The 14,245-nt window shown below is 43.8% G+C and overlaps 1 protein-coding gene across 1 annotated transcript in view; it reads left to right on the top strand.

Annotated features, from left to right (window-relative positions):
• Window positions 1-14,245, top strand: part of ALPK2 (alpha kinase 2) — a 73,517-nt gene that overhangs the window by 14,999 nt on the left and 44,273 nt on the right. Inside the window, exon 3 of the mRNA XM_072133491.1 lies at window positions 10,513-13,276. Coding sequence (XP_071989592.1) covers window positions 10,513-13,276 — 2,764 coding nt within the window. The remainder of the gene's footprint in view (window positions 1-10,512; window positions 13,277-14,245) is intronic.

Here is a 14,245-nt window from a genome sequence, read left to right on the forward strand (position 1 = left end):
ATCAATCAATCAATGCTGGCACCTATCGCGGGTGTTAACCCTTTACATGGCACCGGTTAAGCTGTGACATGCGCTGCTATCTTGGCTGGGATCACCGCTCCCTGTAACATCATCAGGTATCAATGATCTGTCTCCATGACAGCCTCAGGTCTTTATTAGATCTGAGAATTTGTCATTCATGCAGATCTGTTACAATGTACCAGTGAACATTGTAACAAATCATGTTCAAATATGCCATATACTGCTATACTGTAGTATGGCGGTATATGATGATATCGGCAAGACCAACTAGGGTTAAAGAAGTCTAAAAAATAGTAAAAAACAAATAAGTTCTAATCGGCCCCCTTTCCCAAGAACGGATATAAGATACAGTAAAAGTCACAAACATGTCAGGTATTGCAACGTCCCAAAACACCATTTGTTTGCCATTTTGCAAATAAAAAGTGATGAAAAAGTCATACAGTCCCACAAATGGTATCAATGTATATGTCATCACCCCCTGCAAAAAATGACACCTGATGCAGTTCTGTATGCCACAGAATGGAAATGTTATTAGTGTCAGAATATGTCAAGTTGAAGAAATCTTTTTTGTACAAAAGGTTTTCTAAAGTTTATTAAAACCTAACAAAACATGTATAATTTGGAATCCCCATAATTTCACCGACCCAAAGCAAAAAGGGGAGGCATGGTTAGGTAAAATCCGTATAACAGAGCCCACGAGAAAATGGTGCAAAAGCATTTTTTTTGTTGAAGTTCACTGCATTTGGAATGTTTCTCCTGCTTTCCAGTACACGGCATGGAAAATTCAGAGATCCAGAGATGAGTAATGTGACGGTGCACAGTGCTGTCAGCTCCTTGCTCCACTACAAACCCTACAACGCTGCACAATGGGGATGAGAGCTCTGCAGGGGGAGATAAAGTCATTACATCGCGTCTCCTGGAGGAGGTGCCTTAAAGTGGGTCGAATTTCTGCTTTCTGTCTGGCTGGGGATATGGGTCCCAGAGGTGGAACCCAACCTATCATGTATTAATGACATATCCTGTGCATATGTTATAAATACTAGAGAATACCCTACCCTTTTAAGTTTTGGGGCCACAATGACTGGATATAAGAAATGGGGAGATCTTTCTATAGCTGCATATGATAAAATGTGTTATTTTATGCAGCAAAAGCATGTGGGGGTATTCTGTATGAGGGGATGCTGCAGAGAATTTGAAACGTGCGACTTAGGGCCCGTGCCCCGGATCTTTTATAACCCTAGCAACGCCCCTGAGGAGCTCCAGGACACCAACCAATAGCCAATCTGGGATCTTGCAGGAAAGATAACAAATGTTGCAACATAACATAAACATCACTTCTTAACTCTTCAGTAAGTAGGTATGACATAGTACAGGTGTCCACACTACATTTGAGCAGTAGATTGCAGCAAAAGACAGCTATAGAAAAATTACCTGTAAAACCAAGGAAACTCCAGCCTTAAAGGGGAAGAAAGTTTAAAGGTGGCATTTCAGAGCTGGCCAAACCCTCTCTAGCTGACCAGAAAACTAACTGGAGCTAAATTTTGTGATGATCTATTCTGTTGGACCATATAGGACCCCCAAGGATCATGAGTATACAGCAGCACGACTCACATGGACTTGCTGCCCAATTCATCTGAATGGCTATCTGAGCGTAGCACTTGCTACTTGGATGATGACAAGGAAAAGTTTGGATTGGAAGGGGAACATCATTAATTAAAGTGTGTGTCCTGAGATATCCAGTGACTGTGGGTGTCAGATGTGTCTAGCAAGTTGTCACATGTATCATGTTCTTACAGGACAATTCAGTGTTTATTGATATCTTAATCAGACAACAGAGTCTCCTTGAAGCCAAACAAGTAATCTGAGTGGATGGGATAATCCTTGTATGGAGCCAAATACACAAACAAATGTTATTCACAACTAATACACATATAAACCTGTATTACCATCACTTTTCTGTTTTCGATCTTGACTATTGTACTTTGTACTACATGTCCTGTACTGCCCCCTACCTGTACTACATGTCTTGAACTGCTCTCTACCTGTGCTACATGTACTGTACTGCCCCCTACCTGTACTACATGTCCTGTACTGCCCTCTACCTGTACTACATGTCCTGTACTGCCCTCTACCTGTACTACATGTACTGTACTGCTCTCTACCTGTACTACATGTCCTGTACTGCCCCCTACCTGTACTACATGTACTGTACTGCCCCCTACCTGTACTGCATGTCCTGTACTGCCCTCTACCTGTACTACATGTACTGTACTGCCCCCTACCTGTACTACATGTCCTGTACTGCCCTCTACCTGTACTACATGTACTGTACTGCTCTCTACCTGTACTACATGTACTGTACTGCTCTCTACCTGTACTACATGTACTGTACTGCCCTCTACCTGTACTACATGTACTGTACTGCTCTCTACCTGTACTACATGTCCTGTACTGCCCCCTACCTGTACTACATGTCCTGTACTGCCCTCTACCTGTACTACATGTACTGTACTGCTCTCTACCTGTACTACATGTACTGTACTGCTCTCTACCTGTACTACATGTACTGTACTGCCCTCTACCTGTACTACATGTACTGTACTGCTCTCTACCTGTACTACATGTCCTGTACTGCCCCCTACCTGTACTACATGTCCTGTACTGCCCTCTATCTGTACTACATGTACTGTACTGCTCTCTACCTGTACTACATGTCCTGTACTGCCCCCTACCTGTACTACATGTCCTGTACTGCCCTGTACCTGTACTACATGTCCTGTACTGCCCTGTACCTGTACTACATGTACTGTACTGCCCTCTACCTGTACTGTATGTCCTGTACTGCCCCCTACCTGTACTACATGTCCTGTACTGCCCTCTACCTGTACTACATGTACTGTACTGCCCTCTACCTGTACTACATGCCCTGTACTGCCCTCTACCTGTACTACATGTCCTGTACTGCCCTCTATCTGTACTACATGTACTGTACTGCTCTCTACCTGTACTACATGTCCTGTACTGCTCTCTACCTGTACTGCATGCCCTATACTGCCCTCTACCTGTAGTACATGTCCTGTACTGCTCTCTACCTGTACTGCATGTCCTGTACTGCCCTTTACCTGTAGTACATGCCCTGCACTGCCCTCTACCTGTACTGCATGTACTGTACAGCTCTCTACCTGTACTACATGTCCTGTACTGCTCTCTACCTGTACTGCATGTACTGTACAGCTCTCTACCTGTACTACATGTCCTGTACTGCTATATACCTGTGCTACATGACCTGTACTGCTCTCTACCTGTACTACATGCACTGTACTGCCCTCTACCTGTACTACATGCCCTGCACTGCCCTCTACCTGTACTACATTTCCTGTACTGCCCTTTACCTGTACTACATGTACTGCACTGCCCTCTACCTGTACTACATGCCCTGCACTGCCCTCTACCTGTACTACATATCCTGTACTGCCCTCTACCTGTACTACATGTACTGTACTGGCCTCTACCTGTACTACATGTACTGTACTGGCCTCTACCTGTACTACATGCCCTGTACTGCCCTCTACCTGTACTACATGCCCTGTACTGCCCTCTACCTGTACTACATATCCTGTACTGCCCTCTACCTGTACTGCATGTCCTGAACTGGCCTCTACCTGTAGTACATGTCCTGTACTGCTCTCTACCTGTACTGCATGTCCTGTACTGCCCTCTACCTGTAGTACATGTCCTGTACTGCTCTCTACCTGTACTGCATGTACTGTACTGCTCTCTACCTGTACTACATGTACTGTACTGCCCTCTACCTGTACTACATGTCCTGTACTGCCCTCTACCTGTACTGCATGTCCTGTACTGCCCTCTACCTGTACTACATGTCTTGAACTGCCCTTTCCCTTTACTACATGCCCTGCACTGCCCTCTACCTGTACTACATATCCTGTACTGCCCTCTACCTGTACTGCATGTCCTGTACTGCCCTCTACCTGTACTACATGTCTTGAACTGCCCTCTACCTGTACTACATGTACTGTGCTGCTCTCTACCTGTACTACATGTCCTGTACTGCTCTCTACCTGTACTACATGTACTGCACTGCTCTCTACTACCTGTACTACATGTCCTGTACTGCCTCCCACCTGTACTACATGTACTGTACTGCCCCCTACCTGTACTACATGTACTGTACTGCCCTCTACCTGTACTACATGTCCTGTCCTGCCCCCTACCTGTACTACATGTCCTGTCCTGCCCCCTACCTGTACTACATGTCCTGTACTGCCCCGTACCTGTACTGCATGTCCTGAACTGGCCTCTACCTGTACTACATGTCCTGTACTGCCCTCTACCTGTACTACATGTACTGTACTGCTCTCTACCTGTACTACATGTCCTGAACTGGCCTCTACCTGTACTACATGTCCTGTACTGCCCCCTACCTGTACTACATGTACTGTACTGCTCTCTACCTGTATTACATGTACTGCACTGCCCTCTACCTGTACTACATGTCCTGTACTGCTCTCCACCTGTACTACATGCCCTCTACTGCCCTCTACCTGTAATACATGTACTGTACTGCCGTCTACCTGTACTACATGTCCTGTACTGCTCTCTACCTGTACTACATGTACTGTACTGCCCCCTACCTGTACTACATGTCCTGAACTGTCCCCCTATCTCTACTACATGTCCTGTACTGCCCTCTACCTGTACTACATGTCCTGTACTGCCCCCTACCTGTACTACATGTACTGTACTGCCCTCTACCTGTACTGCATGTCCTGTACTGCCCCCTACATGTACTGTACTGCCCTCTACCTGTACTGCATGTCCATAACTGGCCTCTACCTGTACTACATGTCCTGTACTGCCCCTTCTCTGTACTACATGTCCTGTACTGCCCCCTACATGTACTACATGTACTGTACTGCCCTCTACCTGTACTGCATGTCCTGAACTGGCCTCTACCTCTACTACATGTCCTGTACTGCCCTCTACCTGTACTACATGTCCTGTACTGCTCTCTACCTGTACTACATGTTCTGTACTGCTCTCTACCTGTACTACATGTACTGTACTGCCCTCTACCTGTACTACATGTCCTGTACTGCCCCCTACATGTACTGTACTGCCCTCTACCTGTACAACATGTCCTGAACTGGCCTCTACCTGTACTACATGTACTGTACTGCCCCCTATAACTGTACTACATGTACTGTGCTGCTCTCTACCTATACTACATGTCCTGTACTGCCCTCTACCTGTACTTCTTGCCTGAACTGGCCTCTACCTGTACTACATGTACTGTACTGCTCTCTACCTGTACTACATGTACTGTACTGCTCTCTACCTGTGCTTCATGTACTGTACTGCTCTCTACCTGTGCTTCATGTACTGTACTGCCCCCTACCTGTACTACATGTACTGTACTGCCCTCTACCTGTACTACATGTCCATTACTGCCCCCTACATGTACTGTACTGCCCTCTACCTGTACTGCATGTCCTGAACTGGCCTTTACCTGTACTACATGTACTGTACTGCCCCCTACCTGTACTACATGTCCTGTACTGCCCTCTACCTGTTCTACATGTCCTGTACTGCCCTCTACCTGTACTACATGCCCTATACTGCCCTCTGCCTGTACTACATGCCCTGTACTGCCCTCTACCTGTACTACATGCCCTGTACTGCCCTCCACCTGTACTACATGCCCTGTACTGCCCTCTACCTTTACTACATGTACTGTACTGCCCTCTACCTGTACTACATGTACTGTACTGCCATCTACCTGTACTACATGTACTGTACTGCTCTCTACCTGTATTACATGTCCTGTACTGCCCTCTACCACTACTAAAGGTACTATACTGCTCCCTACATGTACTGCAATTCTCTGATGTGTCCTTTCTGATCACCATTCTTTCTTCTTGCATTGAGTCACAATATAAAATCCCAGTGCAGAACTCCACTAAAGGCAGGAGCAGACCTTACGCCACCAATTTATAAATTCTCCCCCATTGCATTTCTATTATTCCTCATAGTCTTGTGTTTTCCATTGTCAAACCTCAGATGTTTCAGCCAGTGGAGCAGATTGTAAATTGCTTTATACCGGCTTTAAAGAGAACCTGTCATCAGCTTTTACTTCTCTAAACTACTACTCACCTCAGGTAGGAGAGGAAATGTCCTTTCTAGAATTCCCTCTTTTATGTGAAAACTCACCTTTTACATATAAGAATTTTGCCCCAACTTAAGGCAAATATGACTCTTCTCCCTCATTTTCACATGATACGAGCCAAGTTTAATGGCTGCAGGGGGAGTGTCATGTCAGAAGCTCCGATCTTCTGTTCCGTAGGACCTAGATACATGCTGCAGGTGTCATATTAAAGTTAAGACTCTCATATTTCTAATTACATCAGGCTTTTGATTTTGTGAGCTGCAAAATATGATACAGATAGCTAAAAATATAGTTCGAAATGCAACGTTCCTGCCTAATATTTAACTGCCTGTAGGTCCAGTTCTGTCGCTCACAGAATCATAAGCCTCAGATCAATGTAATCTGAACAATGAGATTCTTATCTTTAAAATGACACTAGCAGCATGTTTCTTAGTGCTTTAGAACCCAAGATAGGGGCTTCTGCAGTGACAATGACCCTGCAACTATTAAACTTGACTCATCTCATGTGAAAATGAGCCATATTTGGCTGACTTCGGGAGAGATTTTTTTAAAAGAGGGAAAAACCCGGTAAGTGCTTCCTTTCAAGATTAGACACATAGGGGGTCATTTTCTAAGGGCCCGATTTGCGTTTTCCCGACGTGTTACCCGAATGTTTCCGATTTGCGCTGATTTTCCCTGTACTGCCCCCGGATTTTGGCGCACGCGATCGAATTGTGGCGCATCGGCGCTGGCATGCACGCAACGGAAATCGGGGGGCGTGGCCGAACGAAAACCCGATGGATTCGTAAAAACCGCCGCATTTACAAAAAAAAAAGTGTAGCGGAGCTTGCACTTACCTTCACTAGGAATAGGCCGGTGAACTTGAGTGCGTTCCGATGCTCTTCAGCGCAGCAGCGCCACCTGGTGGACGTCGGAGGAACTTAATGAATCCCAGCCGAATCCGACCCGAATCCACTGCAGAGAACGCGCCACTGGATCGCAAATGGACCGGGTAAGTAAACTGCCCCATAGGAGTGGTGCAGAATCTGCCCCCCCCCCCCCCAATTGCAGAGAGGTCAATACAGCAGGTACGACCTCTTATAACCCAACCATTACCCAAACTTAGACGTTTGCAGTTTTATGTATTATTCTCTCCTACCTATAGAACTGCTGTGTCTCTTTTTAGTTTTGTTCTGATTTTCTATTCATGAACTTTCTCTGTTCTATTCAATAAACAGTTAAAAAGAGATTTTGTATCTTTTCACAGTAATTCAATTTACAAAATACAAAAAAGTCATTTCAAGCCTCGGTGATCGACAAGCAAAACTTATAATACAGAGCGTCTCCTCTCGGCTGAAACTGATGAGGATCTCTGGTGTGATGAATGCGTTGGTGATCATTAACATACTTTGTTTTAAAGTTTTAAGAACTAATCAAACTTTTCATTTTTCAGGGAATTATCATGTAAATTATAACCAACACATAAAAATTGGGATATAAAACCGATTTAGAGACTTTCCAACAAAAAAAAAAACCTCAATATAATGGGGCAGATTTACTTACCCCGTCCATTCGCGATCCAGCGGCGCGTTCTCTGCGGTGGATTCGGGTCTTCCGGCGATTCACTAAGGCAGTTCCTCCGACGTCCACCAGGTGTCGCTGCTGCGCTGAAGTTTCCCAAGGTCCGCCGGAATGCACCATCCTATACCTGGTGAAGGTAAGCGCGCGTCCCGCAACACTTTTTTTTTTTAAATGCTGCGGTTTTTCCGAATCCGTCGGGTTTTCGTTCGGCCACGCCCCCCAATTTCTGTCGCGTGCATGCCAGCGCCGATGCGGCACAATCCGATCGCGTGCGCCAAATACCCGGGGAATACAGGGAAAATCGGCGCAAATCTGAAATATTCGGGTAACACGTCGGGAAAACGCGAATCGGGCCCTTAGTAAATGACCCCCAATAATGTGTAATGCTCCCTTTTGACCTGCGGAGGCACTGCACAAAATTGAACAGTATTACATCTGATCACTAAGGTCCCGGTGGATCGTACAAACTTTATATAATTGTTTGATGTCTGTTTGCTTCATAGCTTTTATGAATTTTCTGATCCCTATCACCTCTGTCTGTTTATAAGATTTTATGTGTGCTCAAAAATGTTTTCTATAAAGATAATCTACCATCAAAATCCGTCATGTTAAACCAGGGACACGCACTCATAGATTCGGGCGCCGTGACTGTGGTAATCTTCTTATATTTGTTATCCATGGCCTCCTTCCTTCTAAAATCAACTTCTAAAATTATGCTTATCAGCCAGAAGGGTTCTGGGGGTGTCACCAGAGCTCTTCTGTGCTGTAGCTTCACAGGCTTTTACAATGTGCAGGAACACTTCCTCCCACAGACTGCGTAAAAGGACCACAGGCAGAGGGAGAGGGAAGTTCAACAGCCTGTGAAGCTTCAGCGCAGATCCTATAGATCCAGGCACCATGACTGTGGTAATCTTGTATTTGTAATCTCTGGCCTCCTTCCTTCTAAAATCAACTTTTAAACACATGCTAATGAGCCACATGGGCTCTCAGGGGCATTACCAGAGCCCCTCCATGCTGTAGATTCATGGGCTGTTACACTGTGCAGGAGCACTTCCTCTTCCCACAGTGTGAGAATACATCAGGCAGGGGGAGAGGGAAGTGCTGAGAGAGCAGAAGGACTGTGAGACAGTGTAACAGCCTATGAAGCTACAACACAGAAGGGTTCTGGTAAAGCATTTTTGCTAGTTAACATAATTTTAAAAGTTGATTTTAGAAGTAAGGAGGCCATGGATAACAAATATAAGAAGATTACCACAGTCACGGTGCCTGGATCAATGAGTAAGTGTGGATTTTGGTGGTAGATTTTCTTTAACCCCTTCCCGCGTTGCGCCGTACTATTACGTGCAACTGGTGCGGGTGCATGGAGAGGGCTCTCCGGCTGAGCCCTCTCCATAGCTGGCACCGATTGCGGGAGTTATCCCGTCCATCGCCACCATCTTGGTGCAGATTGTCGCTCCCCGTGACGTCATAGTGATGTCATATTGACTTCTATTGGAGACTGATGGGTCCAGAACTGCAGCTTAAAAATATCTTGAGGTGTGGATTTTGTTGCAAAATTTTACAACAATTTCCTACCAGGTACATTTTTGTCAAAATCCACTTTCCCCGGGCCTCAGTGGGAGCCCAATGGGCTCTATATGGCCTCTACAGATTATGCTACTAATACAGGTCATGAGGGACAAAATCTCCATAAGAAACCCTTATGTGCAGATTTGTATGTAAAATTTGATACAGATTTTCTATTGGTGAACTAATCTCCCTGGCCAATCACAGCCATGGCTTGTTGCATCATTTGGTGCGATTGGTTGTTTGGCCGCCAATCCGGCAATATGTTTGGGTCTGATACAGCCAAACACCGCCCCGAAACCCAACCATTGGTTCCGCTCATCTCTAATTACGACAATTGGTTACAGGTAAATTTTAGACCTGGACCCAGCCTCCTTCCTTCTAAAATCAACTTTTAAAAAGGGTTTACCAGAGACCTTCTGTGTTGAAACTTCACAGGCTGTTACACTGCCTCACACTCCTCCTGCTCTCTGATCACTTTTTCCTCCCATTATATATGGTTGCCGGAGTTAGTGGTCAAACTTTGAAGGGGTTTTCCCATGAGACAAAGTAGGCCCTATTCACAAGATAGGGCCTAACTTGTTGATCAGGGTCCGATGGGGTCCGACTGGAGTACATCGGACCATCGTACTTGTGATCTGATTTTCTTTTTAGACAAGGACACCGGATAGAACCTAACTTGCTGATCTGTGGGGGTCTCAATGGTAAGACCCCCACAGATCACGAGAACGGGGTACCCCGATGTACCCTGGTCGGACATCTCGTGGGACCCCATCCGACCCCCATTCTCATGATCTGCTTTTCCTTGTAGACAAGGACAAAGGATAGGACCTAACTTGCTGATCGGAGGGGGGGGGGGTCTCAGTGGTAAGACCCCCAAAGATTACGGGAACGGGGTACCCCGATGTACCCTAGTCGGACACCTCGTGGAACCCCATCCAACCCCCATTCTCGTGATCCCACTACTGATCATCAAGTTAGGTCCTTTCCTGTGGATTGGGCCTTACTTGTTTTGTGGGAAAACCCCTTTAAGGGTTGTTTATTACACTTTCTGTAGAGGCGAATGCAAATTACATCATTCAAGTAAAACATATGAAATAAACAGTATAGTAAAGAAATCAATAATAACAGAATATTCGCTAATCAATGGTTTCTGGTTTTTTTTTTTTGCTTTTTAGCTGATACATTTTTTGAAAGAAAACATCCAACAGCTGGATAGTTGTGATGAACAAGCTGCCGAAAACCCAACGACTGAGGACCATGACGACTCCCAGCAATTAGAAGAGACTAAAATATCCCCATCAGATTCTGGAGATGTCACTGAGTGTATACATGGAAGTTCCCAAATTCTCAACGGTGAACTTGAAATATCAGATACTGAGGACAATGAACATATTACAGAGAGAGAATCAGAACTTGTGGAAAATGAATCGGAAATTTGGGATAGTGATACATTCATTTTGGATATTGAATCAAAAATTTTGGATGATGCCGAGAAAATTGGGGAAAATGAATCGCACATTTTGGAAAATGCTTCACAAATTGAAGAAAATGTATGCGAAAATTTTGATTATGAACCAGAAGTCGAGGAAAACGAATCAAATATTTCTGACCACCGGTCACAACTTGAGGAAAATGAATCCGACATTTCGGACCACCAGTCACAACTTGAGGAAAATGAATCCGACATTTCGGACCACCAGTCACAACTTGAGGAAAATGAATCCGACAGTAAACCTGTGCAGAAGGATTCACACATTTTGGATCAGGAAAAGCAAATTACGGAAAATGATTCCCAAATTTTGGTAAATGAGACACAATCTGAAGGAAATGATTCAGAAACTTTGGATTATGAACCAAAAATCGAGGAAAAGGAATCAAACATTGTGGGCTATCCATCACAATTTGAGGAAAATGAAGCTTTAGGCAGTGAATCAGAACTTGTACAGAATGAATCACAAATTTTCGATGATGAAGAACAAATTGTGGATTACGTATCACACATTCTGGAAGACGAGTCACAATTTAATGGAAATGAATCAGACATTTTGGATTGTGAATCAAACACCGAGGGCAATGCATTAAACATTCTGGATTACGAGTCGCAAATTGATGAAAAGGAATCACAAATTTTAGACAGCGAATCGGATGTTGTCAACAACGAATCCCAAATTTGGGAAAATGAATCAGACCTTTTGTATTGTGAATGCGAAACTGTGGCAGATGAATCAAACATCTTGGGCTGTGAGTCACACATTTTGGAAAATGAATCAGAATTTGTAGACTGTGAATCAGAACTTGCGCAGAATAAATCACAAATTGGGGGAGAAGAAATGCAAATTTTGAACCACGAATTGCAAAGTTTTCAAGATGGATCACAAATCGCAAAGGAGTCACAATTTGATGGAAATAAATTGAAAATTTTGGACAACGAATCACAAATAGCTGAAAATGTATTAGAGGGTTTGGACAGGGAATCACAATGTTTTCAGAATGAATTCGAAAATTTGCAAAGTGGGTTACAGATTTTGGATTATGAATCACGAGTCGTGGAGAAGGAATCACGAGTCGTGGAAAATGAATCAGACACAGTGGACACCGATTCAGAAATTGTGAATGAAGAATCTTACTTTTTATGCAATGATTCACCACAAAATGTCGAAAATGATTCACAGATTTCGGACAATGAATTGCAAATTGTGGAAAATTATTTGCTAGTTGTGGATACCAATCCTAAAGTCCCAAAAGACACATTTTCAGACAACGAATCAAACATTTTAAGCAGTGAATCCAAATTTGTGGATAATGTTGAAGCACAACGTGTGAACGATGAATCACAAATCCTTGATAGTAGATCACAAACTACAAGTAATGAATCACGACTCGAGGGCAATGGACAAGAAATTTTAGACTTGAAACCACAACCTGAGGACGATGCGTTACAAATGTTGGATATTGCTGCAAAAACTGTCATCATTGGAGCACAAATTCTAGCTGATGGGTCACTTTTTGAGGATATCGGGTCTCCGGCCGTTATCATTGAAGCACATTTTATTGATGACGGATCACCGGATGAGGAGGTCACATCAGACAATATGGACATCGGAACACAGACTCTGGTTCCAGAATCTAAATTTGTGGATAATAGTGATATTCGTGACCAAAAACTGGATTGTACCAACGAACAAGAATGCGAAATCGTAAAGATTTTTGGAAGCGCTCATTTAGTGGACCCCATCTTAAGACTTCATCATGATACTAACATGTGCAAGGATCAATCAAGGGATTTTAGTCTTGATAACACAAGTGTAGAAGACATCAAAGGAGCTTGTGGATCTTCGGTAGATGAAAACATGTTGGATCACACGGATAAAATTAATATCACGAAGGAAGCCAACCAGCATTCCAACCCGCTTAGCTGTTATAAGGAGGATCATAAAATTAGGGAGACATTTCTTACGGAAAATTACCAAGGAGATGTTGTCGAAATACTCTTGGATGGTTGTGTTCAGAAGAACGAAAGCCTCGTGAAGACCACGCCCGAAGTCCACAATAATATAACTGAAATAGAAAAAGCACATTCGCTGCATGTCAAGGATTACATTCCAAATTCCAATGAACAGTCACAAGTGTGCAGAGACCCTCATACAATTAGAGCAGGAGGAGGAGGCGGTGGCGGTGGTGGGTCTGGCCAAGCTCTCACGACTAGTAGAGGAGCCAGCTGCTCAACACAGTTCATTGGATCTACAAATCTGCGTGAAAAGACTTCAGATACCAAAATGGTGAAGAAAAAATTCAAGCCAAGTGGGAAAGATTCCATCAAGGACAAGAAGAAGGAACCTGAGAAACTGAATGTCAATGAGGTCTTCACCCCTGACGAGGAAAAGAGGCTGAAAAGGGAAAACAGCATTGAGGGAACGGTGGTCAAAGACAGCAAAAGAGGTAAGAAAAGTGACTCTGTATACTAGTAGGTATCCTAACCAGGGAAATATGTGACTTACGGTGATGCCACAACCACACGAGACGTCACAAAGTTCTTCACTTTGATACTTTGATAAAGTTTTAAGGTGATATGTGACTGATTTTGAGACGATGGAAGGAGAGGTGGATCTATCTCATAAACACAACCTTTGGTCACCTCACGCTCGTAACTCTATTACTTATAGTGTTCTATAGATCTAAGAACTGGAACCTACTAGACTACTATGGGTTCATACAATCTCTTGAATTAGGTTTTATATGAAGACTTTTGGTCAAAAGATTTATGAAGAACACGTCTTAGTTAGTACATGTTCTCGAGAAGCATTGCTGTAGAGACGAATAAGTTACCATCTAGGGAACCATACGGTAATGTGATATAGCACCGTAGTGTTAATGCACAGGGTTCACAAACATATATGGGGGCAGGGTCTGTTACACAATGTTATTGGTTACATAAGTAATTTGGGGTCTATGGAATCCTACATATTGTCACATATCCAGTTGTTCCACCATAAGATACATGTGTGCAAGTCTTAAGTCAACCAGTCGAAACGTTTCCACCAGTTAGAACCAATTGGTGAATGTTGTATCAAGTCCAAAAACTTTTATGATATCAGAGTGACACATCTTCTTGTTAACTTCTGATTGGCTCTAGTCAGAGAGTGGAGTAAGATGTGTTGGGGCACCGCCATCCCGAATTCTAATGTCTTACTATTCACTCCCATTAATGTCATATTCTTCTCCATTCCCACCGTAACTAAAAGTAAATAAAATGTACTGATTCTTTCTAAAAAAGATAAAATAAAATTTTGCCAAACCACAATGTAGATGTCACCCGACCCCCGCAGAATGCACTGCCTCAGTTGGAGCAGTTCTTCAAGCTATGGCCTCTGCGTAAAAGGGGCAACGTTTTACATAATTAGCCCATGT

The sequence above is a fragment of the Engystomops pustulosus genome, chromosome 1, assembly GCF_040894005.1.
Source record: "Engystomops pustulosus chromosome 1, aEngPut4.maternal, whole genome shotgun sequence".
Lineage (NCBI taxonomy): Eukaryota > Metazoa > Chordata > Amphibia > Anura > Leptodactylidae > Engystomops > Engystomops pustulosus.